Source organism: Oncorhynchus tshawytscha, linkage group LG04 (genome assembly GCF_018296145.1).
Source record: "Oncorhynchus tshawytscha isolate Ot180627B linkage group LG04, Otsh_v2.0, whole genome shotgun sequence".
Classification (NCBI taxonomy): Eukaryota; Metazoa; Chordata; class Actinopteri; order Salmoniformes; family Salmonidae; genus Oncorhynchus; species Oncorhynchus tshawytscha.
In genome coordinates this window covers 26,549,007-26,562,989 of record NC_056432.1, presented here as the reverse complement: position 1 = coordinate 26,562,989, position 13,983 = coordinate 26,549,007, and the positions used below count along the sequence as shown (strand labels likewise).

The 13,983-nt window shown below is 44.8% G+C and overlaps 1 protein-coding gene across 8 annotated transcripts in view; it reads left to right on the top strand.

Annotated features, from left to right (window-relative positions):
- Positions 1 to 251: 251 nt before the first annotated feature.
- The window catches only part of gapvd1 (GTPase activating protein and VPS9 domains 1), a 30,731-nt gene continuing 16,999 nt past the window's right edge, over positions 252 to 13,983 (top strand). For 3 of the 8 annotated variants that reach the window (XM_042320526.1, XM_024417449.2, XM_024417444.2), the window contains exons 1-11: positions 253 to 444; positions 6,100 to 6,311; positions 6,778 to 7,045; positions 7,184 to 7,759; positions 7,904 to 7,987; positions 8,116 to 8,250; positions 8,842 to 9,031; positions 9,676 to 9,750; positions 11,865 to 12,019; positions 12,208 to 12,337; positions 12,573 to 12,698. In XM_042320526.1, coding sequence (XP_042176460.1) covers positions 418 to 444; positions 6,100 to 6,311; positions 6,778 to 7,045; positions 7,184 to 7,759; positions 7,904 to 7,987; positions 8,116 to 8,250; positions 8,842 to 9,031; positions 9,676 to 9,750; positions 11,865 to 12,019; positions 12,208 to 12,337; positions 12,573 to 12,698 — 1,978 coding nt within the window. In that variant the 5' untranslated portion in view covers positions 253 to 417. Of the gene's footprint in view, positions 445 to 499; positions 711 to 6,099; positions 6,312 to 6,777; positions 7,046 to 7,183; positions 7,760 to 7,903; positions 7,988 to 8,115; positions 8,251 to 8,841; positions 9,032 to 9,675; positions 9,751 to 11,861; positions 12,020 to 12,207; positions 12,338 to 12,572; positions 12,699 to 13,983 lie in introns of those variants that run through there. The other 5 variants (XM_024417443.2, XM_024417445.2, XM_024417448.2 and 2 more) reach the window with 5 other exon arrangements.

The following is a 13,983-nucleotide window of genomic DNA, read 5'->3' as shown; positions in this document are numbered from 1 at the left end:
GGGCTTGTGGTAATGGCTGGAGCGGAATCAGTGGAATGGTATCAAATACGTAATGTATTTGAAAGGTGGCTATCGAGGAGGTTGAGGACACTCTTCATTTTGCCTACTAAAGAATTGATGTCTCCTTGACTACTTATTGGTTTCCAGGTCATGGAGGAGAGCAGACAAAGGAGAGAGAGTGAAGGACAGACTTTTCTAAATGAGAAAAGGCCCTGGTTACCTTGTCCCAGAATTACCCAGAACGCACCGCATGGCCCACAACTCACGGGCAAAGTATGTAATGGGCGTTCATACAGATCAAAAAAGAGTTGACCTGCTAATTTCTTAAATTATTTCTGACCTCAACAGCCTTGAGTCTCCAAGAGGAAAACGTCTAAACGGCATCATTGGGAAGTCCAAACTCGGACGTCACCCTCAATGAAGTTGAAATGTAAAACAGTTAAGGTAAGGGTTAAGGTTTTAGGGTAGAGACGTTCCAAGGACGCAAGAAAGCGCTGACCGCGTCCAAGAGCATTCTATGCCCAGTGCGCATGCGGGTGGAGCGCGTCTTCTCATAATGACAGCTAACGGTAGCAAGCGCTGTAACCCGAAAGAGGGAGTTCAGAAACGTTGTGGAATAGACGTATCGAGCTAACGAGTTATTGCTTACTGCAATTATTTCACGGTTATTGGGAATCCGTAAACAACTGTTATACTAATCAACTTGTTTGGTAAGTCATTGAATTAGTGTTATAGTTATGTTTGCATGTTTTCCTCGCAGGCCGCCTCCATGCTAGTTTGCACAGATAGCAGGCTAGCTAGTAGTAGCTGTTAGCTACTTCTTGATGTTTGAACACGAACGGTCCTCTGTGATTGTACCGGTTTGCTGCTGCAACTGGCCTACCACGGCAACATTGGCGTAGGTATTCCCATAAAATTGTCCCACAGTAACTCGATGTTTGGCTCGTACAGTAGTAGTACTGCCAACATTTTAAGGTTAGCTAACTTACGTTAGATCGCTAACGTTAGTTACCTTAACTAGATAACGTTAGCTAGCTATCGTTGTTGATAGCTAGCGCGTTAGCCATTCTCTCTTCGATAGCTTGATATTTTGTTTGTTTAGGATATAACGCTAATAATTAGATAGCAAGCATTGGTTAGGTAGCTATCTCACTACTAAGATTTGCCAGCATCATGATAGCAAACTAGCTGTTTACAACAACTAACGTTATAACTAGGTGGTACAACTACTACTGTTGTAAACAGCTACTATCGCTTGTTATCATAATGCTTGCAAACCTTAGCAGTGAGATGCTAACAAACAAACCAAAAATTCCGCAAGATGTCGACTGTGCTGCATCAGAGTGAACAGGCTAGAGCCTTGACAAATCATAGGACTGGCTAGTTTGTAACTACTTCAATGTCAGCTATCATATAGATTTTTAAATCAGAAATTCCGAAATGGTCTGTAGCTTTTTTCCAAGTTAAGGATGACAAAGAGGTTGTTATGGTTCTGGGCTGCTGGGCAACTACAGTTTTATCTCTCTAAAGACAGCTGCATGGCTGGCACACAAACGGTGGTCGCCCCTTTCATTACCCACCCGATCCCTTAGTTAGGTGTACAGTTGAGCCCCACCCACTGCAGGGGCCATGAATGTAGTGCAGTATGGTGAACCATAGAAAAAGGCATGTGTGTATCAAGAGGGGCTCAGTCTTTTTTTAAACCGGATGGTCACTATTTATGTTGATTCAGGGATGCACTTGACATTTTGATTAGGTTCATTGTTTGAGTTAAAAAACACACACACCTCAATCCCTGCAAATAAGAAGTGTGCTCCTAGCTTCTTTAATTTATTATTTAGTTATAGTGATCCCAGAAATTGGATATAATTCTTGTTCCATTGAATCTCAACTGCCTCTGCCCATGCAATACTAGTTGTGTTTCGGCAAGGTCAGAAGTTAGGAAGTTGAACACTCCAGAGGATGTTTCATTCAGCGTTGAAGTGCACTGCCAGGCTTTGTCTTCCTGGCAGGCAGCATTTCAAACTACATTTTGCAAAATAACATTTGGAGCATGAATATGTCAGTAAATGTGTTGATTTAGGCCTATATCATTTATCCTTTTTCTGTATTTGGATGCTATTCCTTTGCTCCCTCCCACCTTTGAACTTGAAGTCTCTAAATATTTCCTGCCAGCACTCCTCTTACCTACAGAATGCCCCCCTTTGGTTATGGTGTTTGTAAGAGGAAGCATTTACTAATTTGTCATCTCTGGGCTCAGATAGCTTAACTTAAGTTTCTAGGTATTTATGACAGTACTGCACTCGATTATTCTATACATGGTTGGGAAAGCAGAAGAGCTAGCCAAGCATCGAAATTACTCTCAAAGTGAAACTACTCACTGAGAACATCAATTGGGCTTGAAATGCCACACAGCATATTCTCCCCCAACATTGCCCCTCTTCTCAGTGGCCAGGGAGACACCAGTGTCAGTGCGATTCCCTCTACCTCTCCATTCCAGAATCAATCATCTGAACATAAACATGCTGAGCCTCCTAAGGGTACAGCAGTTGAGTATATTTTGTGTATGTACTGTTAAACAGGGACAGGAGGCTTTGCTCAATAATGAAAATTGTTGTAGGACAGACATAGGCCTAGGCCTCCTAGATGTGACAGACAACCTCTGCGGGGAACTCATGAGTGAAAGTGCTGTATGCCTGAGCTTCTGTGATGTAGCCATTTTTATCAGATCTCTGTTCTGACTGCAGTACACTCTCAGCTACCCTGCTCATCCTGGTTTTAATTTCATATTTTTAGTTTCCTAATCATCTAAAACAGAATATATGACTGTCCTATGTTGTCAATTGGATATGGGGAGTGGTGGGCCCAGATTGCTGGAATAGGCTAGGTAGAGTTTTGCTATGTCTCTGTGTGAGCTCATTGTTAGAGGAGGTGATTGTAGGGAGGTGCAGTGTGCAACCCAAGGCATTGCACACAGGAGCTGGTAAATGTCTGCAGTCCAATGGAAGGAGGCCTGACGAGTTTCAAAGGGAGATGCTGCGGCTCAGCAGTGGTGTGGCGGAGACCATAGATTATGGTGTACTGGAGTTGGTAACTTACTCATGCATACAGTCCTACTTGATCTGATGTGGAGGGGAAGTGAAAAGGGGACTTTGGCTGAGTTTCCAGTGCCTTTAGAAAGCGCTTTGTTCTCTTGGCTTGTGTTGTATGTTCAACTGAGGGAATGTTTGGGTTGTGTTCTAAACACCACGACTCTACATCACTGGTTCATGTGCTGTTATGCTGTTTTGATTAGATGGATGGTAGGCTCAGAACAAGGAAGCACAAGGATGATGTATAGAGGGTTGGGGTGGCTTTGGACTGAGAATTCTATTTTTAGCCTGCCTACCTACCTGTAACTACAGTCATTCTGTCTCACATATTCCAACCTGCGCCTTTACCCACCACCTAGTGTTCTTCTGCTTTCAAGTTCCCCTTCCTTTTCCATTACTTACTCATTGGGTACAGTGCATTCGGGAAGTATTCAGACCCCTTGACGTTTTCCACATTCTGGTACGTTACAGCCTTATTCTAAAATGGATACAATTTTTCTCATCAATCTACACATACAACCCTATAATGAAGAAGCGAAAACAGGTTTTTAGATTTTTTTGCACATTTATTAAAACAGGAATACCTTATTTACATAACTATTCAGACCCTTTGCTATGAGACTTGAAATTGAGCTCAAGTGCGTACTGTTTCCATTGATGGTCCTTGATGTTTCTACAACCTGATCGGAGTCCACCTGCGGTGAATTCAAATTGATTGGACATGATTGGAAAGTCACACGCACCTGTCTATATAAGGTCCCACAGTTGACAGTGTTTGTCAGAGTAAAAACCAAGCCATGAGGTTGAAGGAATTGTCCGTAGAGCTCTGATACAGGATTGTGTCGAGGCACCAATGTGTAGAAAGCTACCAAATAATTTCTGCAGCTTTGAAGCTCCCCACAAACACTGTGGTCTCCATCATTCTTAAATGGAAGAAGTTTGGAACCACCAAGATACTTCCTAGAGATGGCTGCCTGGTCAAACTGAGCAATCTGGGCAGAAGGGCCTTGGTCAGGGGGGTGACCAAGAACACGATTGGTCACTCTGACAGAGCTCCAGAGTTCCTCTGTGGAGATGGGAGAACCTTCCAGAAGGACAACCATCTCTGCAGCACTCCACTAATCAGGCCTTTGTGGTTGTGGCCAGGCGGGAGCCACTCCTCAGTAAAAGCCTCATGACAGCCCGAGTTTGCCAAAAAGGCACCTAAAGGACTTTGACCATGAGAAACTAGATTTTCTGGTCTGCTGAAATCAGGATTGAACTCTTTGGTCTGAATGTCAAGTCTGGAGGAAATCTGGAACCATCCCAACAGTGAAGCATGGTGGTGGTGGCAGCAGCATCATGATGTCGGGTTGATTTTCAGCGGCAGGGACTGGGAGACTAGTCAGGATCGAGGGAAAGATGAACAGAGCAAAGTACAGAGAGATATTTGATAACCTAATCCAGAGCGTTCAGGACATCAGACTGGGACAAAGGTGCACCTTCCAACAGGACGACGACCCTAAGCACACAGCCAAGACAACACAGTAGTGGCTTCGGGACAAGTCTCTGAATGTCCTTGAGAGGCCCAGCCAGAGCCTGGACTTGAACCTGATTGAACATCCCTGGGAAGACCTGAAAATAGCTGTGCAGCAATGCTCCCCATCCAACCTGACTGAGAAGATCTGCAGAGAAGAACCTGAGAAACTCCCCAAATACAGGTGTGCCCAGCTTGTAGCGTCATTCTCGAGGCTGCCAAACGTGCTTCAACAAAGTACTGAGTAAAGGGTCTGAATGCTTATGTAAATGTGATTTATTATTACTATTTTTTTTCCAGGTTCTTATTAATTAATACATTTAGATGAAGGCTGTAACGTAACAGTTTGGATAAAGTCAAGGGTTCTGAATACTTTCCGAATGCACTGTAGGTCTACTCAACAAATCTCTAACGCAGAAATGGCTTTAATACCAGTACCAGACCACAGTTCCTACAGTACCACCTGTCTGCCCTAGGCCTACACCCTTTCTCTTCCCCGCAGGACTATGACAAATGTAGTCCTCTCAAGAGAATACGGCACATGCATCATCTCATGGGCAAGTATACTAGTCGTTCAATAATCTATTGATTAACCTTATATACATTTGACAGAATTTGATTTAGCAGAGATCCCACAGTGTTCATGTTTCTAGAAAACTCCACAGTGGCCTGTCCATCATTGGATTTAGCATACTAAATAAACAGACTGCCTTGTGTATTACCCATGATGATAACCTTGCTTATTTGACATGTTTAAAATAAATGCTTCTAAGCCTCTACACCTATTTATGCCTCAAACCACATTAATTGATTCTGTTTAATAGTATCAAGCATTTGCACTTGTTACTAGCTAGCAGGCTGTGTCCTCTGATAGCCGTAGCCTTCTGTCTGAGACAGGGTTCTCTGGGCCGTTTTCACGGGCCTCCCAGCCTTACAATCTTGTCTGTTTTCCTCGGGAGCAGCCATCCACAAAGAGCCTTTTGTGTCATAGAATACTCCAGGAAATCATTTAAATTTAATGTGTTCTTTCTGGTTTGTGTATGTGTGTGAAGAAAAAGGGATTTGCATATTCTTTTGTGCTGTGAATAATACTACCAAACGCTTGTGTGTGTGTGTGAGAGTAGGAGTTAATTCTTTAAAGGCCGCCCCAGTATGGGGCCAGCTGCTGAAGATGGCTTGAAGCCACCCCCCACACCCCTCTTCTCTCTTTGCTGTCATTCTCAGCCAGTGGAAGTAGTGTTTCTACCTTCTCTTGACTACTGACAATCCAATTCCTCTGTCCGTGTGTGAGCTAGGATTCTGCCAGCTATGCATCCACAGGAAAAGGGTTCTTTCCGGCTCTTCATCTGAATTCCTCTCAGATATAGAAATGCTACATTGTCCACGCTTATAAATCTACTCCAAAACTGCCCTGTATGTAGCTCTGCCCTGAATGTCTAGGACTCATTCTCCCAGTGTGACTGATCCCTCTCTTCTCTCACTCTTCTGCAGTCCTTTGCCTCTCTGCGTGAGCTGGTAAAGATGAAGCCAGACATCCACACTCTGGCCCATCACCTGAAGCAGGAGCGGCTGTATGTGGCCTCAGAGAAGCAGCTGATCCAGCGGCTCAATGGGGACGTGCTGAAGACTGCTGAGAGGCTGTACCGTGCTGCCTGGATCACCAAGCAGCAGAGGATCAACCTCGACCGGCTCATCCTCACCAGGTCAGCATGGTGCCCCCACAGCTACTGTTACACCAGTGCACTTAATTGACACTGATCCAATTGTAGAATAGAAACAGTTCTAATAGGAACTCTCAATTGTCCTGCATTTTAAATTGTACAGCAATGTGTGACCACCGAGTGACCTTTTAATGAACTAGTAACTTAGTAGTCCCGAAGTCGGATTCCACAGTGTTAACTGTCTTATCTTCCTGATGTGATCATCTTGTTTATGGTAGATCCTGCCAAATACAAACATGGTGCATGCCAGACCCAGCTGAGTATTATTTAGTTTAGCAAGTCAAAAGGGGAATTGCAAGGAATAAGAGTAGTCCCGTGATCAGCAAGAATATCATACAATTACATGTCACTCCAACTACTAATCAACATTGTGGCCCGCTGTTGCCTAATTCCAGCTCCTGGTTTGTGGAGCCTTCTGCTCTTGTAATTAAAGCTCTCTTTCCTACAGTGCTGAGGCTTCCCCGGCCGAATGCTGCCAGCATGCCAAAGTGCTGGAGGACACACAGTTCCTGGATGGTTACAAGACTCTGGGCTTCCAGGAGAGCATCTATGGGGAGTTCCTGGGCCGGGTGCGGGAGAATCCCCGGCTGGTGGCCTCCTGCCTGGTGGCTGGGGAGAGGCTGAACCAGGAGCACACACAGGGGGTCATTTACACTGTCTTCACCTCACTCTATGGCAACTGTATCATGCAGGAGGATGAGAGCTACCTGTTGCAGGTGAGCAGCCCAGATCTCTTCTGGCAGCCGCATGTTACTATTACAGATCCCCATAGGCAGTGTGATCAGGCAGTTAGTTTCTAACCTCTGCACTGCTAAAACTGATGGTAACAGTGCTGCTGTTTCTATGAATTCCAGGTCCTCCGATACTTGGTGGAGTTTGAGCTGAAGGAGAGCGACAACCCTCGGCGGCTGCTGCGGCGAGGAACGTGTGCCTTCAGCATCCTCTTCAAGCTCTTCTCTGAGGGGCTGTACTCCGCCAAGCTCTTCCTCACCGCCACCCTCCATGAGCCCATCATGCAGCTGCTGGTGGAGGATGAGGACCACCTAGAGACTGACCCCTCCAAGGTGACGGAGCGCTTCACGCCGGCGCAGCAGGAGCGCCTGTTTGGGGAGAAGGGCTCGGAGGGCTACAGGCAGAAGGTGGCGGCTGCTGTGGAGGCCAATGAGGCCAAGCTGGTGACCCTGGTCAACAAGTTCATCGGCTACCTGAAGCAGAACACCTACTGCTTCCCCCACAACCTGCGCTGGATTGTGTCTCAGATGTACAAGACTCTGTCGTGTGTGGAGAGGCTGGAGGTGGGCGAGGTGCGGACCATGTGCACGGACCTGCTGCTCACCTGCTTCATCTGCCCAGCCATAGTCAATCCTGAGCAGTACGGCATCATCTCAGACGCCCCTATCAACGAGGTGGCTCGCTTCAACCTCATGCAGGTCAGTGGAGGAGCCAACAGACTCATACATCCACACTAGTCTTATATTGACAGCTTAGAGTACAAATCTTGTTTTAACTGTTAAATAACAAGACAAAATATTGTTACCTTTGTATGTATTCTAATCATTATCTTTGTCCTCTAGGTAGGGCAGCTTCTTCAACAGTTGGCAATGGCTGACGGTGATGGAGACCCCAGGAGGAAAAACAGTTTGGCCAAGTTCGACAAGGTAATATCCTCAAACACACATCTTAATATGGACCGGTTTGCCCATGGGGTAGCTTTAATTACATTCTGAATACTTGCTTTGCTTCTTGCCTTATTATTGAAGTTGACTGTCTGGTTGTGTCACCTCAGAGCTGCGTATCTGCCTTCCTGGATGTGGTAATCGGAGGGAGAGCTGTGGAGACGCCGCCCATGTCCTCCATGAACCTACTTGAAGGCCTCAGCAGGACTGTGGCGTACATGACACACAGTCAGCTGCTCTGCCTGGTACGCTGCTGAAGCCCAGAGTCTGTCATATAGTTAGCCTAGCCTAAGAATTGTATACCCCCATGTTTTATACAGGCAACAGTAGAGATTCCTATGTTACAGAACATTTAGATGACCTGCCTAAACTTGTCAGAGCAGAAAGAGACATTTCACAAAGGTAGTTGAGAGTGCTGTTATGTTTTAAGGACTGGTATTGGGGTTACAAAATTCTGGTAACTATCCCAAAAGTCACAGGTTTTCCAGAAATCCTGTTTGTAAAATTTCAGGAATCAGGAGGGAATAACCAGGAACCCTAACTGGGATATACCATACTCAAGTATACAAAATAGTCTCACATATTCCTGGAGTTACAGGAACCTTTCCTTATAACAGTGCAATAATGAACAATTACTCTAGCTGTATTCTGCACATTAGCATGTCTCAAGCGCCACTTTTAGTTTAATTGTAAAGCAGAGCCCTGTACTTATCACCTGTGGCATAAGTTCTCCTCCAGCTTAGCTATTCATGCATTATTAAAAACATCATAATTAGGTTCCACATAGAGACTAGGATGTGAGAGTAAATTAATTAAATCAATCGTATGTTGTTCAGGTGGACTTTGTACGGAGTGTGATGGCAGGGGACTACCTCCGGGAGGAGGAGCACATACTCCTTGAGACCCTAATGGCCAACGTGCCCCAGTCCCGCACAGTGAAGAGCAACAGTCTGGAGCTCACCCCCTCCAACACCCCCCAGCTTTCCCCAACCACCACCCCTGCCAACAAGAAGAACAGGAACTTAGGTACCTACCTCAGCTATTGTTACTGTACATGTGCAGCCACTGGCTCTCTGACAGATAGAATTACATACTGCTTAATGATGTAAGGTGTTCATCTCCAGTACTTGTCATTCCCATTATAGGATGTCTTTTCAATAGTGTATTTTGCTGTAACTGATGGCACCAGTTGGAGAGTTCAGTTTGAATCTTCACTGAAACCAGCCTTGCTGTATTTATGTACAAACTATAGGGTGTTTCATTCATGGTAATAAATAACCAGGTTGCTAGAGTTGTAATGGCTGCCTTAGAAAGCCCCTGTTATGTAGGAAGCTAATGAGGTTCCCGGACTGTTCTACAGGTAATTAGCAACTTCTAGATTGGAGCTCAATTCCAGAAATGACAACCAATTAAATGACCAAATATAAATGAACCCTTTTTAATTGGTATAGATGGAGAAATGTATACCTTCCTCCATTAGAAATGCATTCATTAAATGTGAGGGCACAACATCCTCTGCCATGAAATAAGCCGCTTCAAGCTGCCCTAAAATATTAACCTTTTTAGTCAGATTTTAAACTGTTTTATACTGTTTCTACTAAATATTTGCCCTGTATACTCTTTCACCCTCAACCTTCTTCCTTCCTCCTTTGCTGCCTATGAACGATCAGGACAACAGTTAGCAACGTCCTGGGATTCCACAACCACCACCCTGTCTGCACACATTCCATTAGTTACCCCTTTTGGTGGGTAGCCTGGCAGCCCTGTGAGGCTGACTAGAACTAAAGTGTGTTTGTACCACTGCCAGTCATGTACCACTGCCAGTCATAAACATACAGTAACAGCCATGCTTTTAGCCATGTAGCTGCAGTCCCACTGCTTCACCACCAGATAGCGCTAGATGTGCTCTTGTCCATGTTGTTTTGACCATGCCTGCTTCGCCCTGTCTTGTTAACATCGTTTATACCCGGTTGTTTGCCGAATGTTTTCAGACACATGCTTTTGGCGAAAGAGATATTAAAGTTGCTGATGTTGATCGTGCATCCCTCTGTTTGAAGGTCTTGCACCATAACCATTCTGTTTACATCTGGCCCTTCCTTGGACACTGTTAACAAACCTCCAAACGAGCTTCAATGCCATACAACACTCCTTCCGTGGCCTCCAACTGCTCTTAAATGCTAGTAAAACTAAATGCATGCTCTTCAACCGATTGCTGCCCGCACCTGCTCGCCCGCCTAGCATCACTTCTCTGGACAGTTCTGACTTAGAATATGTGGACAACTACAAATACCTAGGTGTCTGGTTAGACTGTAAACTCTCCTTCCAGATTCACATTAAGCATCTCCAATCCAAAATTAAATCTAGATTTGGCTTCCTATTTTGCAGACAAAGCCTCCTTCACTCATGCTGCCAAACATACCCTCGTAAAACTGACTAGCCCCCAGCACTTTACTCAGCAAATTGGATGCAATCTATCACAGTGCCATCGGTTTTGTCACCAAAGCCCCATATACTACCCACCACTGCGACCTGTATGCTCTCGTTAACTGTACCTCGCTACAAATTCGTAGCCAAACCCACTGGCTTCGGCTACAAATTCGTAGCCAAACCCACTGGCTTCATTCAGGTCATCTAAGTCTTTGCTAGGTAAAGCCCCGCCTTATTTCAGCTCACTGGTCACCATAGCAACACCCACCCGTAGCACGCGCTCCAGCAGGTATATTTCACTGGTCATCCCCAAAGCCAACACTTACTTTGACTGCCTTTCCTTCCAGTTCTCTGCTGCCAATGACTTTAACAAATTGAAAAAATCTTTGAAGCTGTATTCTTATCTCCCTCTTTAACTGTAAGCATCAGCTGTCAGAACAGCTTACTGATCACTGCGCCTGTACACAGCACTTCTGTAAATAGCACACCCAACTACCTCATCCCCATATTGTTATTTTTTGTTGTTGCTCTTTTGCACTCCATTATCTTTACTTGCACATCTATCACTTCAGTGTTAATGCTACATTGTAATTATTTCCCCACTATGGCCTATTTATTGCCTTACCTCCCTAACCTTACTACATTTGCACACACTGTACATATTTTTTGTGTTATTGACTGTACGTTTGTTTATCCCATGTGTTGTTTTTGTCGCACTGTTTTGCTTTATCTTGGCCAGGTCACATTTGTAAATGAGAACTTGTTCTCAACTGGCCTACCTGGTTAAGTAAAGATGAAATAAAATAAATAAAAAACCACACAGAGCACAATGTAGGAACAGATTGTCATCCTGTAGAAGTCCATCAGGTCGGTCATTAGAATGGTATGCATGCCATGTGCAGATTGTGATGAGTGTGACTGCTTCATTGTGTTTGGCATGCACTTATGATTTGTGAACCTGATTGGATGCAGTCATTGACCTGTATTACACTGCACGGGTTATACAGCACAGGTTATCTAAGCAGGGCCTAGCAAAATATTCAGTCTCTATTAGGAGAGATTCATTGATTTAATGATTTAAATGTGAGATATTCATTAGTCCAATATTTCTGTTCACTGCAATACTTCTTTCACAATGCAAAACTGAAAGGTTGGGAGCAACTAACAGGTTGGGAGCAACTTACAGGTAATCTAACTAGCAAAGCAGTCTGTATGTAGTTGTGTGTAGGTAGGTGAGTCTGTACGTTCGGTTGTTGTATAGATAGTATATGGCTACTTTTTGCTTTTGTTATAATTGAAACCGATCCCAGTCTTTTGCGCACTCTGAATTTCTGTTAATGAGTGAATATTAGAGTAACTCCTTGTCCCCTGCTAACCCTGAATATCTTATTTAGTTGGCCTCATCCCGTCTGTTTTCCTGCTCCCCCAGCAGCCTCCCGCAGTCGCAGCCGTACTGAGCTGGCCCAGCAGGGGGAAACAGAGGCCAGCTCCATGGAATCCCTGCAGGAGGTGATGCCAGAAGAGGTGCTGGTGATCTCACTCGGAAGCAGCCCGCAGACCATCCCCGGCATGATGTCAGAGAATGAGGTAACTAAGGAGCCTGGATCATGAAGATTTGTTCATTAGGGAGATGTGTTGTAATACAGTTCCACACAATTGTGGAAATCAAAGATCAGTTACTTTTATATATACTTTCATGTAACAGATGTATTTGTCATTATTGGAAGCCCATATCAAGAGCCAGGGTGGCAGTAACCAGTACTGCTCTCTCTCAGGTGTTGACCGTGCAGCAGACTGATGGAGCACAAGGGTACACTCCTGCAGACGACACCAAGCACCATTGCAAACCAGACAAAACCCTGCGTTTCTCCCTCTGTAGTGACAACCTGGAGGGTATCTCAGAGGGTCAGTGTGCTAACAGCCCACATGCCTTGCTAACTCATTAGTTACTACAGCAACACAACAGAATGTGTTCAATGTTTGACCATGGAATTGAGTTTATAATAGATGTTATTACAGTGTATCTTTTGTAAACCACAGTAACTGTTAATGTACCACAAAAATAAGATTCAGAAGAGGACTTTTTAATCTGATGCATTGTAGTTAGAGATGTCACAATGTAATTGTTTTCTTTGCACAGGTCCGTCCAACCGGTCTAACTCTGTGTCGTCTCTGGACCTGGAGGGAGAGTCTGTGTCAGAGCTGGGAGCTGGGCCATCAGGGAGCAATGGGGTGGAGGCTCTACAACTGCTGGAGCATGAACATGGTGTGTTGTGAGAAATCATCAGCTACACTACCGGTCAAAAGTTTTAGAAACCCTACTCATTCCAGTTTATTTATTTGTTTTGCTTTGGCTTATGGTAGAGAAATGAACATTCAATTATCTGGAAACAGCTCTGGTAGACATTCCTCCAGTCAGCATGCCAATTGCACTCCCTCAACTTGAGAGACATCTGTGGCATTATTGTGACAAAATTACACATTTTAGAGTGGCCTTTTATTGTCCCCAGCACAAGGTGCACCTGTCTAATGATCATGCTGTTTAATCAGTTTCTTGATATGCCACACCAGTCAGGTGAATGGATTATCTTGGCCAAAGAGAAATGCTCACTAACATGAATGTGAACAAATTTGAGAGAAGCTTTTTGTGTGTGTGGAACATTTCTGGGATCTTTTATTTCAGTTCATGAAACATGGAACCAACACTTCACATGTTGCATTTATATTTTTGTTCAGTGTTGTAAGGACCTCTGTCGATTTGCAAAAAAAGAAAAGTCCCCTTTTCAGGACCCTCTCAAAGATAATTTGTAAAAATCCAAATAACTTCACAGATCTTCATTGTAAAGGGGTTAAACACTGTTTCCCATGTTTGTTCAATGAACCATAAATAATTAATGAACATGCACCCGTGGAACGGTCGTTAAGACACTAACAGCTTACATACGGTATGCATATAGGGTCACAGTTATGAAAACTTAGGACACTAAAGAGGCCTTTCTACTGACTGAAAAACACCAAAAGAAATATGCCCAGAGTCCCTGCTCATCTGCGTGAACGTGTCTTAGGCGTGCTGCAAGGAGGCATGAGGACTGCAGATGTGGCCAGGGCAATAAATTGCAATGTCCATACTGTGAGACGCCTAAGACAGCGCTACAGCGAGACAGGATGGACAGCTGATCGTCCTCGCAGTGGCAGACCACGTGTAACACCACCTGCACAGGATCGGCACATCCGAACATCACACCTGTGGGACAGGTACAGAATGGCAACAACAACTGCCCGAGTTACACCAGGAACACACAATCCCTCCAATGCTCAGACTGTCTGCAATAGGCTGAGAGAGGCTGGACTGAGGGCTTGTAGGCCAGTTGGAAGGCAGGTCCTCACCAGACATCACCGGCAACAACGTCGCCTATGGGCACAACCCCACTGTCGCTAGACAGGACAGGCAAAAAGTGCTCTTCACTGACGAGTCGCGGTTTTGTCTCACCAGGGGTGATGGTCGGATTCGCGTTTATCGTAGAAGGAATGAGCGTTACACCGATGCCTGT